The sequence below is a fragment of the Lygodium microphyllum genome, chromosome 1 (genome assembly GCF_053477565.2).
Source record: "Lygodium microphyllum isolate KBCC chromosome 1, Lygodium_microphyllum_v1.1.10, whole genome shotgun sequence".
Taxonomy (NCBI): Eukaryota; Viridiplantae; Streptophyta; class Polypodiopsida; order Schizaeales; family Lygodiaceae; genus Lygodium; species Lygodium microphyllum.
The window spans coordinates 131,762,055-131,786,588 of record NC_141135.1 but is presented as its reverse complement, the minus strand read 5'-3'; the positions used below and the strand labels follow the sequence as shown (position 1 = coordinate 131,786,588).

The 24,534-nt window shown below is 40.5% G+C and overlaps 1 protein-coding gene across 1 annotated transcript; it reads right to left on the bottom strand.

The window, feature by feature from the left end:
- Positions 1-8,264: 8,264 nt before the first annotated feature.
- LOC148041694 (uncharacterized) lies at positions 8,265-9,501 on the bottom strand. The gene has a single exon (XM_087681357.1). It carries the CDS (start codon positions 9,295-9,297, stop codon positions 8,569-8,571), a length of 729 nt encoding a protein of 242 aa, XP_087537483.1. The 5' UTR covers positions 9,298-9,501; the 3' UTR covers positions 8,265-8,568.
- Positions 9,502-24,534: the final 15,033 nt, after the last annotated feature.

Sequence of the window (24,534 nt, the reverse complement as noted above, 5' to 3'; positions counted from 1 at the left end):
AGTATTCAGGGCAGATTTCAATGTTGGTTGTTATTCTTGTTTTGTTGTGGTAGAATAAGCCAATACACTTTAGCAATCTTGTTGGTTCCATGAGTATAATTCTCATGATTTAGGTGTCAGGCCTGGAAAGAAGAAATTTGCAAGAGAGCAACATGTGAAAGCACAAGACTATAATATCTAAAGATCCAGTGTAGCAAAGGATTTGGATCTATTTAAAGAAGAGTTTAGTCATGTCTATAAGTGTAAGAAGCTCAAATGACATGTTTTAGTGAGAAAGTTATTAATGATACCTTGTCACACTGACATAGATATTAAAGGTCGTGAAATATGTAATTTTTGACATCTTTTATCATAATACTATTATTGTCTCTCATGTCACCTATTTGTACTCAATTTTCATGGCTTTTCTCTCTTCTTTCCTATCTTTCTAGTCTCTCTCTCCTTGTCACTCATTCTCTCTCCTCTTTTCTCTCTCTTCTATTCTTCTTTTTCTCACTTCTCAGCCCTCTCCTTGACAAGTGATATCAGAGCATTATGGTCTTTGATCCATTTGGTTCAATCTTTTCTTGGATTTCTTCCATAAGCTAGTTATCTTCTAGTTATTCAAGGAATGGGTGTCAAATTGGAAACGGACAAGTGCAGTGAGCAAGGACAACTAGTCATAACTCTTTTTCTGGAATTTTTTATGCGAAGAATGAAGTCTAGACAAGCTCAAACCATTGTGATTTTTCTAATAATTTTTCCCCTTCAATTTGGCACCCAAAAGTTGCATAAAAATTGACATTTTGATTAGTGAAATAACTAGTTCTATCCACTACAGTGTGAACATAGAAACTATGAACTAGTTCAAACTAAACCAGTTCAGCCCAAGCAAGTGTGAAGACTGATTATCAAATATTGAGTTCATGCCATGCTAGTGTGAACATACAAAAGAAAACCAGTTCAATTGCCTTCAATGTTAAAAGAGTTTAATCTAGAGGGGTAATTAAAACCTTTGAGTTAAGGCTTTAATAATAAGCCTTTAGGCGCAACCTTCCACATCCTGGTACCCCTTCCCTTGTATTCCACTCATATTTTTGAAACATAATTAAAATAAACAAATAAAGTCAACCAACATAAATACATCAATAAATCAATTCACCACATACACATGGAACCATCACACCCATAACTCACACAAATACCAATCCAAAAAAAAGCCAAAAAAAAACTACAAACCCACACATAACACATTTTTAAGAAAAATAAATTACCAAAAAATAAAGCCAAAAAATACACAGCATTACACACCCACACACATATGCACCAAAACAAGTACTCCAAAAACAAAACAAAAACCAACTAAAATCAAAATACACACATAAATAAGCCAAAAAAGAAAACAAAACCACCACAACAAAACCACAAAAATACACATGAACACATCCATTAATAATCCAAAACCTAAAAATATAATTTATCTTTTTTAAAACACGCCATAAAAAATACAACAACTATCAATTATAATCTTGTGCATAGGGACAAGCTCAAAATAAGGGGATCTCAAAGAGATTGTTGAAACTATCTTGCTCTAACACAAATATCAAAATAAAAATACATAACTACTCAAATCCACCCCTTTCCTCTCCATCAACCCATAATCCCCTAACGCTATTTTTTTGGATTTGTTTTATTCATCTTTTTCTTGGTTTCTAAATAGGTGGTCATATACTCTAGTCAACCCAGTGTTCCTTTCCATTATAGATTTGCAGCATCACGACTCGGACTTACGACTTCTTTTTACTTTTGCATTGTGCCATCAAACCTTACAAGTGTGCCCCACATCACTAGGTTCTTTTCTTTCCCTCCTCCACCCTCTAACACATGTACTTTTTAATAAAATCGGCTTGCCATTGTACCATACAATATTAACACAATACACCCTAATAATTTGTTATTAAAATGAAACAACCATTAATATTGATAAAATGAATCCCGGCTATTGCATGAGCACTTTACATGATAACGCACTTAGTTTTTTAATGAATCCCACCACTTACATGTAGATTCTCGCATGTGCAATACACACACATTAAATTGTAATTAAAATTAACTCCACCTATCACGCATGCATGCACTCTAAATAAACTATATTATAGAGATCTTCCAAGTTGGTCATGTCTAAGCAAGGTTGGGTTACAAACTTTCAACTCACCTTGCATTAATGGGTTAACTTAATAATGAACCAACTATTACTTTATCATTTAATAAATAGAACTCATTTAGTCCACTACTGTCAATTGTATCTTAGGAACAAATGACATGTAAATGGGGATGGGGCTCAATTGCAAAGCCTACTCTTTTACTATATATCATGTCAGTCTTTCCCTACTCTCTTTGTCTTCTAGTTGTCTCATTTATGTATGAGTCAATCTAGTTTTGTGTGGTTTGGTCTATGTCTAGGTGACAATGTGCTTAACCTTTTTTTTCTTTTTATGCATGATTATGGGGTTGAGGATGCCTATATGTTTACATTACTACATGAAGCTTTTAGTTGCACATGTGCATAGGTCATGTCCAATTTTTTCGATAAGACTATGGACTGCTTGGGAATGTTTTGTAGAGTCCTATGAATTGTCAATATTTTCCATGATTGCTTCTAAATCGTGCTTTTGTAGTTTTATAGGAACTCTCCCTTGTTTTTCTTAGTATGTGTGTGTGGATTTCTTCTTGTGTAGTCTAAATGGCACCCTTGATAATGATTCATCATATCCTACTATCAATACACAATTATTCTCTGTTGTCGGAGGAAATTTATAATCATTGTGTGGGTCTACATGACTTCATGGCCCTCATATTCCCCCGTGTTGATGCTACACTCTGTTATTCTTTATTGTCCTCTTATAGATAGCAGACTGACTTGGTTTATCAACATGATTTTCAGCTTTCTCCTATGACTATCAATGGCACCCTTTCCTTGCCTCTCTCCATCCCATCAATGCCTAATGCTACTCAATTTGCTATCAAGTGAGCAAATTATTGCCGTATTTCACAAGAAAATATCTATACCCTTGATGCCTAGCAAAGTTCTTAACAATTCCCTCTTCAAAAAGGTCTGGAAAGGGTAGGCCAATAGTGTCTCTTATATCACCTTTCTTCAGTGTGTCATTACATGTATTCCTTCTCTAGGTGGCGTTTGTGTCCCACCTCTTGCTTCTCTTCCATTGCAACCTCACCTTCTATTCTTCTCCTCCCATGATGAGGGATAGCTTTGATGATGATGCTCCTCCCCTATTGATTACCCATGGAAAGGGCTCTTATATGCAAGGTACTTCCTATCCTGTTTCTATTCCTTCTCTTACACAAGCACTTACTCCTATTGTCTTTGTTAGCTCCCTTCCCGTGTTCCTTTCCTACACAAATTTGTTTGGGACACAATGGGAAGGGCAGCTTGATTCTCGATCTCCTTCCTCTTTATAGACAATGATAGCTAGGTTGATGCTTTCAAATATGGTTTCCAATATCCATGTGCATTAGAGAGAACAATTACTTCATGTCTCCAATCCATGTACACAAGACTTTATACCTCTTTGCGAAACAATGATAGCTATGTTGATGCTTTCAAATATGACTTCCAATATCCATGTGCATTAGAGAGAACAGTTACTTCATGTCTCCAATCCATGTACACAAGACTTTATACCTCTTTGCGAAACAAGGTCTCACTAGCATTCATAAACAAATAACTAAGGCTGCTACTATCATGAATTTGCAAAAAGCTAGTATTTAGGATAATTTGTTGTATCTCAAGCCACTATTATTTCCCTTACTACTATAGAGCGAGATCATGCTCTTTTGAAGATGCTTGGTCTAACAACTAAACTTGGTACTTTTGAGGGCCAGTTACAACAAACTCATGATGCTATTGCTGCCAAAATTCTTATTTTTGCCACCTCTCCCTTTATTGTAGATCCTTTTATTTAAAAAATAAGAGAATTCTTTTGAAAATTTTGATTATCATTTTATGAAGAGCAAATGTGAAGGATCAGAAAAAGATGTTTAGCTACCCAGAAGACTCTTTGTGAGACTTTATGAATATGATGTGAACTGTTTAGAAGACTCTTTATGTGGATGGATATTTTATAAAAAAGACACTTGGTTTGAATACTCTACTCTTATGAAGATATATATGGATTTGAATATAAATATCCATGCAAGTGATGCTAAAGATCTACAACCACATTCAAGATACAACAAGAAACGTGGAGGCAATGCAAAAGATAAGTTTTTTACTTCTTTTTCTTTCATATTTTAGCTTAATGAGTTTAAATTTTATTTGGCAATAATTAATTAGATTTAGAAACAAAGTTTTGGAAGAGGGATTGGACGCCAAGTATCTTTCTTTCTCCTACCATTTCAAGTCTCCCTCCAATTGAACCCCTATTCCTTCTACCTTTTCCACAAAATTCCTTCAACCCTTTTTGTCATCTTTTCCTCTTTGTTCCATATCCCTTTCTCTCCAATTATCCAATTTCTATGATTTATCCTTCCTACCTCTTCATTGTTCGTCCCTTATTCCCCTTTCTCAGCTATAACAATATATCAATCTCCCTCTGCAAATGGTTCTTGACACACCTGGATTTGACAATGATATTGACCATCAACTGTAATGGACCTTACAAGGTTCATTAACACGACTAGTTTTAAATTGGCCCATCATTCCTCGTCCCTGAGATACCCCTACAGCTTGCTCAAATTTCTATCTTTTGTTTGATCGAGCACATGTAAAGTCAAGTAGATATCTTTGTGCAATTGGCCACACACTTTCGTTAGTACTTAGCTTTTATGTACCAACAATCATACATTAATATCCAGAAGTCAATTCGATCATTAGTTATCAATCCTAATGAGGATATGTTGAGTGCTCAAATGGATGTGCTCTATTATTTTGCACACACATTTCCTACAAGATTTGTAATTTTGCTGGTGAAGGATGTGTTGTTTGCAATTCCACTAGAATGCCCCTTTCTATTTTGTTTATGAGAATAATGTAGTGGAGCAATTGAAGTTAAATATGCAGTTTAAGAAAAAGCACTTGCATCCTAGGGAGCATGCTAGTGTATCGTAGTTTATCCTGGCAACTTAATACACTTATAGCTTTTTGGAGTTTCATCATTCAAACTATTGTGTCTCTATGTGTGTGTATAATATATGTGTATCTATGTGGATATTTTCTTTGTGTGTGTGTGTTCGCGCGCATGCGTGCTATTCTCTTCAAACATATGTTTGTTATGGAGGATTATGGTATGAGAAGGTTTTGTTAAAGATATCAATATTTCTTATCGTTCAAGGTTAGGGCCATGTATCTGGTCCTATTAACTTTGGCGTTGATAAAGTCAAGATAGAAGGATAACTAGCTAAAAAAGTTTTATTCTTCATCTTCCCAAGGTCATGAGTATACTCTATAGATAAGTGTGGGAATATGCTGTATACTTTTTTTGTTGATTTTTTGAGATTTATTGCCTATTTTATGGGAGTATGTGTGGGTTTTGATTCTTTTATTGCTCAATTTGGCGATATTGAGATGAGTTTAGATTGGTTGAATATCTTTTATAGACTCATTGAGGTTTTTGTTTGGTTTAAAATTTTCTGATATGTTATGTTCTATTTGTTACTTGTTGGATTCTAATTTGTTTTGTAAGACTCTGTTGAGCATTGTTTTTTTCTGTTTGAGATCTTACGATTATGGAAGAATGTGTTTGGATATGATACAATCTTTTGGATGGATTTTGATTGATTGATATGGGTTTTGCATTATTTATGTGGTTTTGTTGCCTTCTGTAACTTGTATGAGCTCTTGTATGCTTTTGTAGTCTTCTGTATGTGTTTTATATGACGTATTAGAAGCTTGGGAATGTTTTCCTTTTTTAAAAAGAGGGGAATAGAAGTTCTTCTTAGCTAGTTTGAATAAAAAAACTAATAGATGAAGACTTGAAGTGACAATGACAATAAATCACTGCAAAAGGGGCTAGTAGCCCAAGTGCCTCTTTGGATCCTTACCCTTTGAAATGGCACTAGAATGACCCTAGTGTCTCTTCGAATCAAACATACCCTTTGGAGAGTAGCTCCATGACTAAGAGAGGATTATGGATTATTATTATGTTATGTCATTGTATAAGAGCATGTGAGAGAGTGATTGTGAGAAAGAGATAGCTATATTCATGATCAATCTATCGTATCCATGAGAGATTAAGAGATTAAGAGATAAGAGAACAACAAAGATATTGTTGAATACAATTATTTCAATATTATGAGATTATTTTCCATTCAATCTTGGCTTTTGGATGATTTATTTTGCTTTGTTATTCATGAATATGAAGAAGATTATGTGCTTTGTGTTGAAGATAGTACCATGGGAGAGTTGTTGTATGATGCTTCATAAAGCTATTTCCATTGTTACTATTTTCCAAGATAAACTTTCTTGCAATTGTTATCAAAAGATTAAGAAAATGCTTGTTAGTGTGATAAGATATACTTTATTGCAACTCTTTCCCCATTTTCTTAGTTTTCTCTTAGGAGCTCAAATCAACCACTCTCTATGTGTAGGGGCACATTATGAGCAAAGTTAAGGTATAACCATCTTTAGAAAGACTCACATCTATCATATAAGTGACACCTCTACCATAAGGGGCCCCTCTATGTTAAAGAGCTATAATAGCAATTAAGAGCTTTCTCATTGATAGTTCCAATAATTTATTCTGCACAAGATCTCAAAATTCAAGTACATTTCTCTATGAGCCTGGATGAAGTACAATATGCATAGCATAACCCCAAACCAACTAAAGCAAAGAGAAAAATGGAACTTACCACCATTAAAGCCAAAAACACTACATTGAAATCAAGATTAAGTGTATCAAAGGCCAACAAATGGACGTCATTGAGATTGAAATAATAAAAACTTATAATTAAATGAGATTAAAGTCCTTAAGAGTACAACATAGAAACATAGATGAAACTTATAATTAAATGAGATTAAAGTACTTAAGAGGGCAACATAAAAACATAGATAAAACTTGACTTAAAGGAGAATTGTTTGAATATATTAGATGTTGATGTGATATAACCTACACTCGTTCACACTTGACATACTTAGCTCACTCTTAGATCTCTATATGTCATTTGAATACATGGGTTAGGATAGACATTGGATTCTTTGAACTTTTTATATGATTTCAACTAATTGCACAAATAATGTCATTTAAATTGTAAGACACTCTTCACTTAAAGCATCTTGCCAACTTCGACTAATTGCACAGATAACGTCATTTAAATTGTAAGACACTCTTCACTTAAAGCATCTTGCCAACTTCTTAAACCATCTTTGCCAACTTCACCACACACCTAGTAGGGTTAGCTTTAGGTTGAAGACCAAATCCCACTCATATCAATGCTCTCTTGATTATTTAGGCCTCCTTCAAATATGCAAGGATGAGGTCTCTTCATCATGACATCCCTATCATTACACGACCACTTCATCATGTTTCAATCACTACTTGCACCTTCTATCTATATATTACCCTCTTTGCCCAAGTTGACAATGCTTCTACCCTCTTAGGACCATTTGTTATTGCCAATAACGAGTATGAAAACATTTCTCAAACAGTAATTATATTGAACAATATTGGTTCTTGACACCCTAACACTGATACCTTGGTTAACATATATCATTTCGTTTTATCACCAATAGTCAAATTCTATTTTATTAAAATAATATTGTTCTTTCTTATGAAGGTGTCTTTACAATATGTGGATAGAACATGTGGCATGGAGTGCTTGTATAACACAAAAACAACAGAATAGCAACACAAAAAGTTGCTCCCTCTCTCTCTCTCTCTCTCTCTCTCATATTGTGATATACCACTTGTTTTATCGACCCACAAACCTCTACACTAATATTGCTTGTATCCCTATTACTACTACCACGCATTCAACCTGGCAAGTGAACTCTCTCTCGCAACCCACAGACCTGTATTCATATCTTGCTTTTTATACCTATAACTAGATGACTGGGCGGGTGTAGAAATCGAACTCATCACCTTCTAGTCATCTGGCATTCGACCTTACAAGTAAGCGCTCTCTCTCTCAACAATGAGAGACCCCTCGAGGTTAGGGCATGAACACATCAAAATAAGCTGACAGCTTCTAATTAAGCACAGGAATATGGTTAGCTCCGATGTGTATAGCTTAATTACAATTAGAACAATCCAGAAAAAGCCAGAAAGGACTGTAGACTTGGTGCTGGATAATTCCCATGTTCCGGTGAGATATACACATTGTGCTTTGGCACTACGATCCCAATCTCACTAGTCCATAACAGCATGACTATCAAATCTATTAGGGCATTCTACCAAACAATGAAGATGCGCATGTGCATGCATTACTCGCAAAGCTTGCTGTACTCTGTATGATCTTTGTACAAGAAGAATGCCACATGCCAGAAGATCACTCTGACACAAAGCTTATGCTCTTCCATAAGAGAGGATGGATACCTCGGCACAGAAAAACCCTGACAGACAAATCTTAGACCCTTCAGAAGAAAAGGATGTACAGGAGCACAAGAAAGCCGAGAAATATGAGCAACCTGGAGAGCTTGGTCTCTTGCTGGTCCGGAGGCGTGTACGCCGCAGGTGCGAAGGCCTGCGCACCATGCATGCCCATTGGGAACCCAAAGGGATGACCAGGGCCAAAGCCAGTACTGTCAGGAAATCCATGCATCTGGAATCCAAAAAGAGATGGGAACAGCCCAAATCCAGCAGAGAATGTGAACCCGCCGAAGCGTGCAGTCGCTGTGGGGCCTGGTCCGGCTGCAAAGGCGAATCCCGGCTGCTGGAACAGACTCTCCCGCGGCCGTGCAGTCTCCGGGCGGGGGCCAGCAGGTCTGTGCGGGATGCTGTCGGGGGCTGGCGTCTTCCGGCGCGGATCTACAGATCCTGCACTGCCGCGGCCGTACAGAGGCACCACTTTGTCTTCCTGAACGAGAGCCTTGCAGACAGGGCATTCCTGGCAGGTGGAATGGCCATGCAGCCATCTGTACAGGCAGGGCCAGCAGAAGAGATGGCCGCAGAGGGTCACCACAGGATCTTGTGCCAGTTCCAGGCAGATGTTGCAGTCGAAGCAGCCGCCATCGCTGCTTGATGATGATGATGATGATGATGATGATGATGATGATGGAGGAGGAGGAGCGGCGGGTGAAGGCTTGCGGGCCACATTTTCGTCCGGGTGGAACGGCCGCTGCTCGATGTGTCCCTCCGAAGACATGCTTACGGCAGATCTGCAGGAAGGATTGCCCGCGCTCCTGATCAGACACACAGATAGAAGGGGGGCGGGGGAGCGGAGCAGAACTTAGAAGTAAGAAAAATGCCTTGGTGTTTGCGTCGATCCTAAGACTCAAAGACCCTTCACATAATATCATCCGGAACCTTCCATGAACCTTCTGAAACCCATGGGCCTCTTTTTCCCCTCTTTCACCTTCCATTTAGTCTTCCTCAGCTCCTAGGGGAGGCACCAGCATACCTAGCTATTTGAAGTTTGGGAGCAAAAGGCTGCAATTCTCAAGGGCTCTTTTCCCTTGTTTTTGGGTATAGCATCTAACGTCACATGAGCTTATGCTTAGGAGTTGCCACATACCTAGATAGGTGCAAGAGCTTCTCCTCGAGAGACACCACACACCTAGCTAGGTGCAATTAGGGACAAGGGACTATCACCCAAGGGCTCTTTTCCCTTGTTTTTCCATGTAGCATTGAGCATCATGAGCTTTTGCAAGGGAGGGACCATTTATCTAGCCAAGTGTGGTTGGGGGCAAAGAATGGGGTGACCAACCTCCTACCTCCAACAAAACCTAGCCAAGTATGTGGTCCCTCCCAAGTAGAAGATCATGATATGTTGTTGTAATTCACAATGTGGGAATTATATGGATATTTATCTAAATCTCATTGTAATATTTGTGTGTATCAAATCAACCATCAAAATTTCTTTGGGCTAGCATTCTTGAGAAACCATCAAAAATCAAAAATCTCAAACTGCAATTAAAAAGCCTATTTCAATGTTTTGGAGGCCAATACAATCATCGAGTGGTTTTGAAAATGGGAGTGTATTTAGGCAAGGCTTTTACTAATAACATGCCAGAATACAAGGCTTTGCTTATGGGGCTAAATCTAGCCAGATGTGATGGTATTCGTCGGTTATTGGTGAAAGGTGTTGAGATTCAAGCTCATCTATGTCACCAACGCTGATACTAGAGAGCTCCAACTTAGCTAGACTAGACATGTGTGTGCCTTAAATAAGTTGGATAGGTTAATCCTGGTTAGTCAATCATGGTCAATTGCTAGACCTATCTTTTACATTATGGTTGCAGACTAAGTGTGTAATGCATGAATGAATAATGGAAACATGAGAGTACATTGCTCTGTGTTGCAACTCCATGTCTTTGTTTATCTTTCTCCTCATCTCTTTTGACATGGTATCAAAGTAGAGGAGCTCGACCTCATAGTGCATGGGAGCTTGGCTTGAAGGAGCTGAAATGTAAAGACCTGTGAGTGGTCTGCAAAAGTGAAGACCTGTCTTGGAGTGTTGGTAGCCATAGCTCAAGATCTAGGTATGTTCTCTTCAAGATCTACACAATGAACAAAGCCTATTGACGCTTGTAAAGAGGGATTGTTAGCTTGGATTGGATCTTGGGAAGCACTCATTTGAGGCCAACATAAGATGTAAGAATCAAATGTAGATTTGGATTGAAGACGCTTGTTTAGAATTCTTATTGGAGCAACATTGAGGAGTGTTAAGCTGAATAGTAATGTCTTGTGACTCATGTTAAGTATAACTTGGATCCATTTAAGCACTGTGATGTACTTGTTGATGATCATGGCTACATCTGGAACTCCCTTAGAGTTAGTGTGATTTGGCCAAAACTACATCTACATTTACTGGTTGATTGGGAGCATCATAGTCCAACAACGTAGCTATGTTGTGTCTTGCAAGACAATGAATATCATGCCTATTTAGTAATGCTTATCTAGCACTAGTGAGGGCTCAATGTTATCAACCAAAAAAACCAACATTCCATCAGTTTCAAGACAGTGTGATAGGCAAGAGTGTGTCAATCTATTGCAAACAATGCTCTAACATATTGAGCAAGCTTCTACTTGATTAGTGGATGGTCTAAACATTGAAGATTGAGCAAGTATTGATCTAGGCATCATCCTTAATGGGTAAGGCATCTTGAGAAGTTTCTTGGCTTCAGTTACGTGCAAAATACAGCATACCTAGTATTGTAATTAAATCTAGACAACATGTATTACATTGCATAACACTCATTGGAGTTTATACAGATGCCTAGTGATACCACCGTGGTAATTGGTAATTGTGAAAGGCTTTATGAATGGTTTTGAGCATTTGTTGCTCAAGTTAGAGTGGAGTTATTGCTTGTTATAGTAAGGCATTGGCTAGTTACTATCTGAACAAAGATTTCTCTTCATGTTTGTTTGACGTGTATGCAATATATGGTGCTCATAGCAATGATGTGGCAACTATCTGAGATGCATTGAGGTGTTGTTGGGTTGAGAATACTCAACCTACTAAAATTGTAAGTCAATAGAGTCACACATATAACTACAATAACTTGGAAAATCGTGTCCACACCCAATAGAATACTTGAGGGGCCTTGCATTTGCATGCCAATCTGCATGCAACATTGAAGAATTTATGATGAGAGAGGACACAATCTTGGAGATAAAAGGTGTGTTTGACCAATACATAGTTGGCACATGGCCATGACTTTATGAAGTGCATAGAGTACCCCTCAAAAGGGGGTACTCTGTCAACTTCAATTCACTCAAACCTTCACATAGCCAAAGTCTTTGCCAACCATCTCAATGTAAATTCCATCAAGCCCATAACTAGTGCAAGTAAATTCTCATTATGCATGGTATAGCTCTTAGCAAACCTAGTATGTACTCCACTTACTACTAGAAGTCTTAGTGACATGGCAACTTTGTCCTAGTGGCTTTGCATCAAGTTGTCTTTCTCTCTTCCTTTTTGCACCAAGCACCCAATCCTTGCAATAAGGTCCACAAAAATTTACACTTTGCACATTAAATATTTAGATTCAAGGAAAATGCCCTCCACTACAAATCAATGGACTTCATTGACTTGTGTTGGAGGAACTCTAAAAGACTCATATAGAAAATGGACTAGCATTCATTCCTTTAGATGGGAAAACACAATTCCATTATGAGAAAACTATCTACAACTGTAGTGGGAGCTCACGCTCAACCGCCAAGACCCACGGACCGCTTATTACTTCAAGCGTTTCAAGCCGAATGCTAATGGCTACCTCTCACATAGCCTACGCGCTCTCATGCCTACCGGGTGTAGTGAGCTTACCTTCATGCCGATCGAGTTGCCTCCTCTCCCGCACACTCCGGTAGCTCCACGATCCAAGTACAAGCTTCAACCAAGCTCGATCCTCCCGCTCCAAGCTCCATCGCCGCGAGCAAGATAAGAGAAGAGAAGAGAAGAGAAGAAGAGAGGAGAAGATGGAGAGCTTCTCCACCCCACGGTCCCTCACCCTCACACACTCACTCCCTCACACTCTCACACTCCCTCTCTCAAGCACAAGCTCAAGCAAGCAAGAACAAGAAGATGAAGAAGAAGAAGAAGAGGAGAGCTACTTTTGGCCACACATAAGAATGAGCTTCTCATTCACTTTTCAACTTTATATACAAAACCCTAAATCCCTTTTGGGCGGTCATCCCCTTTTCCCCTTTTTTACATGGCCGGCCCTTTTTCCCATTGTCCTTCTATCTTCCTAGCTTCCTTTCCACCGCCCGTCTACATTTACAAATTGCACGAGTGAGAGCCCGGCGCTCCTTGAATTAAACCATGATGCGCTTGCGCTCTTTTACAAAAGTTTTAACTTGCGCTTTTCCTTCTGCACCTTTCTCCCTTATTTAGGACTCTTCTCCTTGTGTGTCTTTGTCTTCCGTTTCTCTTTGCCTTGGCCTTTGTCTTTGTCTTCTGCTTTAGCTTTTCTGGATTTTTCACCTTCGTTCGTTTGATGGTTAACATTACCCCCTCCTAGATGAGTGCCAGTCCCATGGCACTCACCATCGTAGGTAGCAGGCATTAGCATGCACCGAAGACGTGGGTGGAAGGGACTGTTGTGGTTTGCCTTGGAGGAGTTCTAATGTTGGTGCAGATGAAGGTCATTGGTGGCACTTTGCTATTCTGATTGGCTGGTGATATGATTGTTGTAGGTGGCGATAGGGCTACTCTTTGTTGGGAATGGTCACTCATAGCTGGCAGGGTGTTCTTGGGATGCTCATGGTGGATTTTGTTCGTGATGATTCTCTGGTGGTCTTGCATGATGAAGTAAAGGACAAGAGCTCAGAGTTGAGTGTTGATGTAGAGCTGATGGTGCTTTCGTTGGAGTCTTTAATACCTGAAAGTGGAAAACTTCGCATGTGGTCTCTCCCTAAGGGGTAGTGCTAGTCTTCTTATCGTGCACAAGACATATTTTGATTAGTTTGGGAGACAGGTCGAACTCTAAGCAAGCCTGGAGTATTGTTCTACACTTGAGGACCCAAACCGTGTATAGGTTATAGTGTGAATATTAAGTGAGTACACGTGCGTATTTAGGTATTACTTAGTTAGAAGACTGCTGGCCTAGTTCCTTGTATAGCAATGGGTCAGTGAAGCAAGGGGCTAAGTTGATGGAAAATTTTATTGATTGAAGATGAGGAGTACACTTGAAGATTGCTTGAGACATCATTATGGTCTTGTCAAGGCAATGTAGCATAATTGAGCTCCTTGATGTCTTAGCTTTTGGGCTAGTGGCTACTTGGAGTGCTTGAAAAGTATGGTGTACTTTTCCATTGTCTTCCATGCCTTGCTTACCACTGTTGATTGTAATGGCATTGAGATCAAGTGCAAAAGAATTGTGCAAGTGGTTCAGGGTGACAAGTCTAACCATAGGCGAGGCGAGCTCCTTAGGTATGTCCTGCCCTTGATGTGCCCTGAACAATTGTGGGGGATGTACAAAGGGCTAGGGGATTAGGGACGAAGCCAGCCGACCAAGGTCACTGAACGTACCTAATTTGAGGACCCCTAGGTGAGATGCTGTGATCGTGTGTGCTTTTTTTTTTTCCTTCTCTTTTCTTTTTTTTTCTTTTCATTCTTTCTTTTTCTTTTGCTTTTTTTTTTGTGGAAAAAATGAATACAATCAATGCCATACATTGAGGCTGTTAGCCTTTCATTTGGATTGAGAAATGTTGGGATCCAAAGGTTATGAAGAATGGATATTACAGAGATGATTGTGTCACCAGCCTTGATGCTAGAGAAACTGTTGTTGAGATGAAGAGATACACTTGAGATTTTGCAAACCTCTTTTGTAACATGTGAGACATCAAACAATTGAGGTAGCACTTGGAGCGAGCTGTGCATGGACAAGGACAGAGCATCTTGCGAATTGAATCCTGGATGATGAAGAGATGTTCGCCCTTGTTGAGAGCTTGGCTCCTGCCTGAACATAGAGTTTGGCCAAGAAGGAGGAGGTAATTGATGATTATACTTTGGCCATGCTCAATTGCAATATGTGCTTTCTGCAGAGGTGTCCTTAGGTTCTCATCCAGTGGCACTTTCGTCATGGCTTTTGTTTCTTGGTATTCCTGTCACTTCCTCCATAATGGTTCTTTGTGGGGTTGGTGGTCTTGTGGTGACTTGGATAATAAACGCTTCTAGACATTGACCTATGTCATTTTGCATTCACTTGGAAAGGCGTGAGAGTACATGCAAGTCACATGCTTCAACCATAATGAAAATGTCCAGCTAAACAAGACATCGCCAACCTGAATCCCTTAGTTTTGACTTGATGTGTATCACCTACACTTGGTCATCATTGTTCATGGGGTGTGTTGGCCTTTGCTTCTTTTGGTATTATTTACACAGTCACAAAACACGTTGTTTAGTTATGTACATGTTCATGAAACCATGTCACTTCACGAGGATAAAAGCCAATTGTAGAACTCTGGATTGTACTGAAGTGTGGCACATGCATCTAGTACTTGTGGCAGCTTACTCAATATCGATAGATATTTTGCAACATCGAGTAGCATTGAACCTTGTCCGAGTCTACTGGCAACATGTAGCTCCTCCTCAATGAGAACCTTATCAGGCAAAGAGTTCTCTTGTCTAGTTCCAGCTAAGTTCGTATCTCGAATGGCAGTTAGCACTCGAAAGGAAGTTGGCGCCACATAGGTTGGGTCTCTTTGAGACCACCATTTGGCCAATCGCTCTTCTGAGACTGTCATGATTTGGGCTCCTAGTTTGGCCATTGCAACAAATTTTCAAACCAACGTTTCTCAAATTGACTTTGACCCTTCGATTGTCACTTTAGTTGCTCTATCTCTAAGAGATTTGGTTGGTAGAAAACATCATTGAATGTTACAGTTAAGCGTAGTTCGTCGGCTTCCTCGTCAGAGATGAGTCGCATGCGTTCATGCAGGAGCCTATCATAGTGCTCGTTAAGATGTTCTTACTCTTCCCAGGATAGGAAAAATGGCAAGTATTCTCCAAGCTACTCCTTAGGAAATGCGCCTATGTCCGCAAGGACGTAGACACATGCGAACACCTTGAGCTTAGCATCCAACTCAGTTAAGCATTCTGTGACACTTCTATGTTCAATGAGGGCTTGCTCGGTTGCTATCTCATGCAAGGTTCTAGGAGTTTGCCTAGGCTTTAGTATAGCTGGGGGCTCAGGCCTAGATGAGCAAGATTGGTCAACACTAGGATTGCTTATGCTCTCAAGGATTGTGCGTTTTTCCTGAGGTTTTGCTGCTATTTTGTCATGGTTCTCCTCGAATGTGACTGGTATAGATTTGTCACCCTGTTGTGACAGCGTTGTATCCACTCTTGATTGGTCGATGCGAGTTCCATTGTCAATGGATTGAGTGTTGAAAGCTACTGTTGATGGCAACGGCTGCTTTGATTTTTCAGAGCACACAGATGTGTCTGAGGTTTCATCGCTATTAGGAGAGACATCAATGGGTTCATTGGTGGATGGATTCGATGCTTTACTCCTCAGCTCTCCAATGCTCTTAGTCTCGATGCTCTTGGGGTCCACAACCACCTGTAGATGCTGTTGTTTTCGTTGTTTTCTCCTCTTTTTCTTGGTCAGAGAAGGTGCATAACTTAATGACTTAGGACCCTGAACTAGGTCAGCCCGCTGTTGGACAGCCTTGCTAGGTTGATTGGTCAGATGCACCATCTCCTTGGCCACGTCTTTGAGAGATTTCTCATCAAGCCTAGGCTTTAGGTGCTTTGAAAGTGTTGGAGTTGTCAAGGACACTGGTTGCGGCACCTCCTCCCCAGGTGAACCGCTAGGGACACATTCCGCAAGGGGCATTGTCATGGCCAAGGGCTGTGACTGCTATGATCCTTGATTGGAAGTAGTAGCGGCTAATCTAGTGGGCTGGCTACTCTTGGTGGATTGCGGTGTCAAGTCCCTAGGGCAATCGAAAGTGGTCATGTCTTTTGTTTACATTTGAACATTCACCTGTGTAGATAGAGCATGAGTTGATCTAGTCACCTTAGGTTGCATAGGCATATCCTTGGGCCAAGAGCTACAAATGGTGTCATGTCCCACCTATTGGACATTTGGACGCTTAGATGGAGATGGAGATTGGGATTGAGCAGCCGCCCTTGACAACTGTTGTTGTGCTTCTTGTGTCCGTTTGGCAAAAGAGGGTGTAGGAGATCTAGGACTCTTAGGTGGACTTGACACTGGCTGAATGATTTGCTCAAGGCTATTAGACGATTGTGCCATTTGCCTTGTTGAGCAATTAGCCATCTCACAAGCAGTGTGGTGCCTCTAGTGCTCCTTATCCTCTTGGGGAATCAAAGGCTCCTTGGGTGCTAGTGGCTTTCGTGTATCCTCAACAATTATATCTGATATCTGCTTGTCAAGCATGCTAGGCTGAGGATCTACCCTTCGATTAGTCTCGTTTGGTTTCTTGACTTCGATCACGAGGAGCTCGGTCACTCCAATGTTTTCGACTCAAGACTTGGTCTTTCGTTTAGGTCTCCTCCTACTCCTCTTTGCTTTTGACATAATTTGGGCTTCTGACAGAGGTAGTTTAGCATGGGGTTTTGGTACCCAAATCCATCGGTTGCCTGTATAATACCCTTGAGCACGAAGCAACGCCTTGGATATCCATCGTGGTGTTGTGCTAGCTCTCCATCGATGCCTTCGTCTATAAGGCTTGGGCTTCTTTCGTGGTCTTCTACGATATTTGTAAGTCCAAACCCTATCCTTGGCCTTGTCTCCTAACCTTTTTGTTTCAAATATGGCCTCACTCACTGGTTCTCTCTGTTCAACCTGCGCTTGTGTCAACTCTTTCAACAACTACTTGCTCTCATTACTAAGCTTGCTTGGTATGTCAGAATGCTCCTTGCCCTTCCCTCGAGGTTTGGTGAGGTCACCCTTGCTAAAAGTCATGATTATCCTCACACCTGGTAGTGTTAGGTGTATCCTCTGTGCTATATAGTCGGCTTCACACTTTGTTGCCTTTTTGAACGGCCTTCCTAGGAGGATTTCCTTTCCACAATTCTCGCTATTTGGAGGAACATAGAATAGGACTGGCAAGCTTTCTGTTTCAATAGTTACAAGGATTCTGCACTTCCCTAGAAGTGCTTGTGGGTGTTCCCCGTAAGGATTAAGAGTTGCATCAGTCGATTTGAGCTCTGGTTGACCTAGTAGATTCCATGCTTCATAAGTCAAGATATTGAAATCTGCTCCTTCATCAATGAGAGCATCAACACTATGCTCTCTTTTTGCAGTGAGTTTGACCCTAAGATAAGCAGGTGGCACTATGTCTTCATCTTCTGGGTCTTGGTTTACAACTTCAAGCCTTCTGATACATGCCTTTGAGTCCCTAACTACACAATCAAATGTGGATTCTCTACTGAGGTCTTGGGTCGTCTGTGCAGCGCTGCTCAAGGTACATCTATTGTCAGGACTGCCATGTCTTGTCACAACTCTATAGAAACAGAATTTGTATCCTTTTTCATTAATTTGTCTATATAATGATTTATTAAATTTATTTCCTTTGCACTAATTAGATATAAAGAAAAATGCATTGGAGCTGGCCACTGATGAGTGGTCACAGGTTATGGTGGACCCATGCAGTGGGTTAGAGAAAAGATAGTTCACACTTCCACCTATATGACCCGATTGGGCGCCTGTGGTGACTAGAACTCACGCATATCAGGGTTAGACTCGCACCCAGAAAGGATTGATGCCTTGAAGTGTGGGCTAGATACACCAGAACAAACAGTTACAATCAACAAGATGGCATGATCATGAAATGCTTGTATAATGTGCATGTGTGGGCTGAAAGCTTGAAATGCACATTTCTTTGCATAGGAAAGTCACATGAAGATTCGGATACCATTTTTGTGATGTACACAAAAAAAGCTTTCATATGACACCCATATTGGGGGGGTCCCTAAATTTTAGGAGATCCCTAAATTTTAGGAGTCCCTAAATTTTAGGAGCCTCGAATTAGCCTAAAAATACTAGTCCTAAAAAATAGGGATGTCATTCTAAAAATAGTAAGTTCTGTACTTTGACTGTGCTTACTAAATTTGGTTGTTTCTATTCTTGACAGTATTCAACCCAAAAAGGAAGGCCATAAAGAAGAGACAAGTGTCAAGACACTTGTCACACAAGTTTCCAAGTGTCCCACCACTTGTCACATCTCATGACATGTGGCTGGACACTTGTCTTGTGCTACTCCACTTTCCCCTTTTGTACTAGCTCTCCCCTCTCCTATAAATAAGAGCTCGTTTTTCTTCATTCAACATCATTTTTCTTTGCTGTAAACTCATGTACAGCACCCACAGATAGCCAGAAACTGGCCCCAACCATCCCCATCATCATCCCCCACTTCTCCATTATCAAATTCCTCCATATTCCCTCTTCTATCACTGCTGTTTTACAGGACAGCAAGCCTGTAAATTCATTACAACACCTCCTTCTCGAGCTCTTTCTTCCATTTTAGCAACAAGAAGCAAGCCCTATCCATGTACTGTTGATCAACGATGGAGAAAGGCTGATTTCCCCTTTTTCTTCTCTTATACTGTAAAGAAATCAGTTCTTATCATTGCATAATAGATAATGCATGTGTGTTTGTACATCTTTGCATGATCTTGTGAGAGTGAGAATTACTTCTTCTCACTCTCAGGTTGATTGTAACTGAGCTCTTCCCTAAGGGGCTTGGGTTGAGCAGAAATACATTCCTTCGGGGGTGGGGGGGGGGGGGGGGGGGGGTTGCCCATCTTCAACCCTCAATCTTGTTTCCATTATTTTAACATTTTCATGGCTATAATTTTGTGAGTAATTTTTATTTTCAGCTTTAAGTGTTCATTCTCTTTTATATTAAATCTCGAAAACAAGCGAATATCATAATTGTTAAGCATACTACATTGTTCGGGGCGTTTACATGTCTAGTCATTCTCGCATTGATAGCTTGATGATGTTACATTCTGTTTCAATTAGATGCAGTTTGAACACAATGTACATGTGTTCTTGTGGTGTGGCCTTTTTGTCCTTGATGGCTAGATTGGCCAGTTGAGGTTCTAGGGTCTTTGTTTGTCTTTGTTTGGGTATGGGCTTCTATTTGCTGCTTTGCAAGTGAAGATCTATGCTTGTGTAGAGCCATTACTACACTAGGGCCTAATCCGAAGGACCTGTTGTGGTGCGCGTTTTCTCTCCAGCCTACCGGGGGAGGTGCGGAGGGGGTAGCCCCCTCTACGAGGGTCTGGGGGGGCAGTCCCCCCCGGCCCGAAGAGTTGTTTCGGTAAATACCATGCATGATTGGGAGGACCTCTGGTAGCTAATTTTTGAACTATTTGTTGTGGATTTTAGCCTAGTGATAGATCTATGATGTGCCTTTGGCTCTATACGATTTTTGGAGTGTATTTTGGTGGTGGCAACTCAGTTTCCGGCCAAAATGGAATTCTGAAAAAATTGCAGTTTTTGGGCTGAGTTCCAAATTCGGCCGGCCGAGGGCCGAGGGCTGAATAGGTGTGGGCTGAGGGCCGAGTGGGCCGAATGGGTGTGGGCCGAGGGCCGAGTGAGCTGGATGGGCCGAGGGCCGAATGGGTGTGGGCTGAGGGCCGAGTGGGCCGAGTGGGATGAATGGGCCGAGTTGGTCGAGCCGAGTGGATTGCTCAAACGGGCTAAATGGGTGTGGGCCGAGGGCCGAGTGGGCCGGATGGGCCGAATCGATGTTAGGGTCGAGTTGTCAGGGCGGAGGGCCGAATGTGAATGGGCCAAATGAGTTCTTGGGCCGAGTCAGCCGGGCCGAGGGCCAAATGGGAGCGGGCCGAGGGCTGATTCTGGGGTTCGGCCCAGAGTGGCCGTCACTTGAACGGGCCGAACGCAGCACAGTTTTGGCAGATTTGACGAATAATGCTTCATTTTTTATGATTTTAGTCTTGAGGGGTCACACAAACATCCAAAATCCAAGAATAGACATGAATGAAGGATTCTATACCCCTGGAATAGCAAATAACATCCAAAGTACAAATCGGCAAGCAAATCAAACCCTCTTTCCATGTTTTGACAGCAGAAACCCTAATGCTTATTTCTTTGTTTTTCTTTGTTTTCTCCTACTCTAATGCATCCAAATCACAAAGTAAATACCGACACTACTCCATCTCACAACATAAACCTCAAAAAAGAAAAAAACTTACTTGCCAAGGAGATCATATATCATCTTCAACCCCCTCACTTCCTACCTATCTCAAGCATTGGTTCGGGGAAAACCCTACTTCAATGCTCGATGTGGAGCAAGCAAGCACTCAAGGCTTGAATCCGTTGGTCCCGGCAACGAAACCAAAAATGTAGTGGGAGCTCACACTTAAACCGCCAAGACCTACGGACCGCTTATTGCTTCAAGCGTTTCAAGCCAAATGCTACCGGCTACCTCTCACATAGCCTACGCGCTCTCATGCCTATCGGGTGTAGTGAGCTTACCTTCATGCCGATCGAGTTGCCTCCTCTCCCGCACACTCCGGTAGCTCCACAATCCAAGTGCAAGCTTCAAGCAAACTCGATCCTCCCGCTCCAAGCTCCAAGCTCCATTACCACGAGCAAGATAAGAGAAGAGAAGAGAAGAGAAGAAGAGAGGAGAAGATGGAGAGCTTCTCCACCCCACGGTCCCTCACCCTCACACACTCACTCCCTCACACTCTCACACTCCCTCTCTCAAGCACAAGCTCAAGCAAGCAAGAACAAGAAGAAGAAGAAGAGGAGGAGGAGGAGAGCTACTTTTGGCCACACACAAGAATGAGCTTCTCATTCACTTTTCAACTTTATATACAAAACCCTAAATCCTTTTTGGGCGGTCATCCCCTTTTCCCCTTTTTTACATGGCCGGTCATAGCCTAGGCCCTTTTTCCCATTGTCCTTCTATATTCCTAGCTTCCTTTCCACCGCCCGTCTACATTTACAAATTGCAGGGTGAGAGCCCGACGCTCCTTGAATTAAACCATGATGCGCTTGCGCTCTTTTACAAAAGTTTTGACCTGCACTTTTCCTTGTGCGCCTTTCTCCCTTATTTAGGACTCTTCTCCTTATGTGTCTTTGTCTTCCATTTCTCTTTGCCTTGGCCTTTGTCTTTGTCTTCTACCTTAGCTTTTCCGAATTTTCCACCTTCGTTCGTTTGAGGGTTAACAACAACCCAACAAGGTAGTCAAGCTTTTGAGAGCTCTCTAAAGCTTAGAAACAATTATAGCCTTAGTCTCTAGATCTTTCAATGATTCAATAGACTTTAGTGTAGCTCTTCTTGTCTTAAAAAAGAAATATGCACCATCATCGATCACAATAGCACGACTTAGAACTCCACTTGTAAGCATCATGTTGTTGTCACTCACATTCTTTGCATGTTATGATCATGATCTTTCCACCATCTTTCATGGTGGTTGATTGTGACTTACACTCACCACCCTTGCATGGCCATCGAACATGACTAGTTGTCATTATACACTTAGACACCATCCCATATGCACATACCACTTGTAGGACAGAATGTGCAAAGGTAGGGCACTCTTCACACATCATTCGTGCTCAAGTGGGACTCACAACACACACTCCACTCAATGCTCATCAACACACTCCCTAGGATAGGTGAGTCAACATAGTATAGGGAGGTCACCACATGTAGTTATCACCCTTAGGATACACGCAAGCAAGGCAACAATGCAAGCTAGAAGGCAAGCAAGTGGATATATGTGTGGATCATAGAGTGATACTTGTCAATGTGTTGTGACTACAACGAGGTTAGTGTTGGTAAGCATGCTCATTACAACCACCTCAATTTAATCTATCATTGGTAGGCTAGTTTGTTGTGTACCATGCACATATGAGTAAGCTAGGTGAGAGATAGTTATGACTTCGTGAGTCAAACCGATGAAACAATAACAATGTGTCCCTAGTCCCACCTTTGGCATGTGAATGTTAAATTTTTTGTTCCATTTTTGGGACAAAGATACAACAACCATGCAACTGCGCATACACTTTGCGCTATTGAATAGAAGGAATGCACGTCTCTGAAATGCATGCAATAGTTAGGAATTGTTTTTGTGGACTGAGATGAATGCTTGAAAATTGTTTCATTGAATGCAATAAGAAATATGATATTAATTCACGAGGAATTGATCAAGTAATAGAAAGAAGTAACGTCCATATATTAATTCATGAGGAATCGATCAAGTCATGAGAGAAGTAATATCCATATATTCTTTTACACTTGTTTAAATTTAAATTTATTTGTTTTAATACATAATTTTTTTAAAAAGGGGAATGGAAATCACTATGGGCTAATGGAAATAGGAAAGAATTATTAATATCATCTTTACTTGCGATGCTGCCAAGAGGCACTCATGTACAAAGAACTGCATAGGAAAATCATCGGTGGAGAGAGAAGATCAAAAGAAAGAGAGAGTTCTTGTGTGAAATAGGGGGCTTAACCTCTTCCTTTTTGTGTCTCTTTTCCCTTTGTCTCTAAAGCTTTGAATATATATATATATATAAAGCAAATGTTGTCTTGCTTTTGGGAGATCCTTAGGGTTAGGCCTTCCCTTGCAGCTTGTCCCCTCTCAACGTCACCAACATATGACTACAACCATGTTGTTGCCATGAAGCCCGATAACTATTATGCAGCATCCACATCATCGTCGCCAACCATGGAGGCCACCTCTTGATTTCCCTACAACCCTACCTCACATCCCATTAAGAAAACTCAAAAATGACCCTTTTAGCTTCCCCCCCCCCCCCAAAACAAGGAAAAGTCAAGAAAAGAATAGTAAAATAGTCATCTTTTCTCTCCACTTTTGCCTTTTTTTAATATTATCCGCAAAGGATTTGCTCAAATTCCTTCTGTCTCTTCATTCAATACCCTTTTTTGACCAAATTTTGCATTAAAAAAGAAGTTAGTTGTGAGAGTTTGGTGCTTGGTTTTCAATGCAACATGATTATTAAATATGAAATAATTTATTTTTAATTGAAAATAAGAAAAATAAAATTTCAAAAACTCATTTAAGATTTTGGGAGAAGGGGTTATATTCTGGCTTTTGGTTTACAAACAAGCCTATTGCTCAATTTTTCGATTATTTGAAAATGTTTTTAGAGATAAATTTGAATTTTTTTCAAATTCAAAAATGTTAAAATCTCTTCTCTCCTAGCTATTTTGCTCCATTTCACTGTGCTCTCATAGCTCTACTATGACCTCTCAAATGTATCTATGCAACCTACCTTGACCTCTCTTGCTCACATCAATATCGATACCTATTGTATGCAATCTATATGTGTTTGTGCACTCTACATTCACACTCAACTATTCCATTTCTATTGATATCTCTATGTGCCTATCCATCTTACATTTACGCACTAAGCTACTTGCTTTCCTTTGACATCTCTGTGTATCTATCTATACCTATCTAGTCTATCTCCTAAAACATCTAACTTCCCATTTCCATTAACATCTCTATGTGTCTATCTATAAGGCTCTCCAATCTACCTCCATAAAATCAAATACCCTAATACCATTTACATCTCAATGTGTCTATCTATGCCTCTCCAATCTACCTCCATAGGCATCAAACCCCCTATTTTCATTAAAATCTATGTGTGTCTATGTAGAGTACCTTAACACACTCAATATACATTGAGTTGAATTGTGTGATCAATTTATATATCTATAACTAGACCGCAATCAATAAGCAAATTCATCTAGGAGAAGCATGTCTAACACTTTGGCAAGCTCAGCTAATGTAGCAAGCACATACATTGCTTCACCACATGCTTGGTCAAATATATAAAGAAGCACCACTTGACTAGCACCACCTTCATCAAGCTGGACACTACAAGTATTTTATTTGAAAGCATCCAAACTTGATCGATACCCAAATTATCATGATTTTTTCGTTCACTCTTGG

Bases quoted from the DNA above. Each gene is read 5' to 3' on its own strand.
- LOC148041694 (XM_087681357.1), bottom strand. From the start codon at position 9,297: ATGTCTTCGGAGGGACACATCGAGCAGCGGCCGTTCCACCCGGACGAA.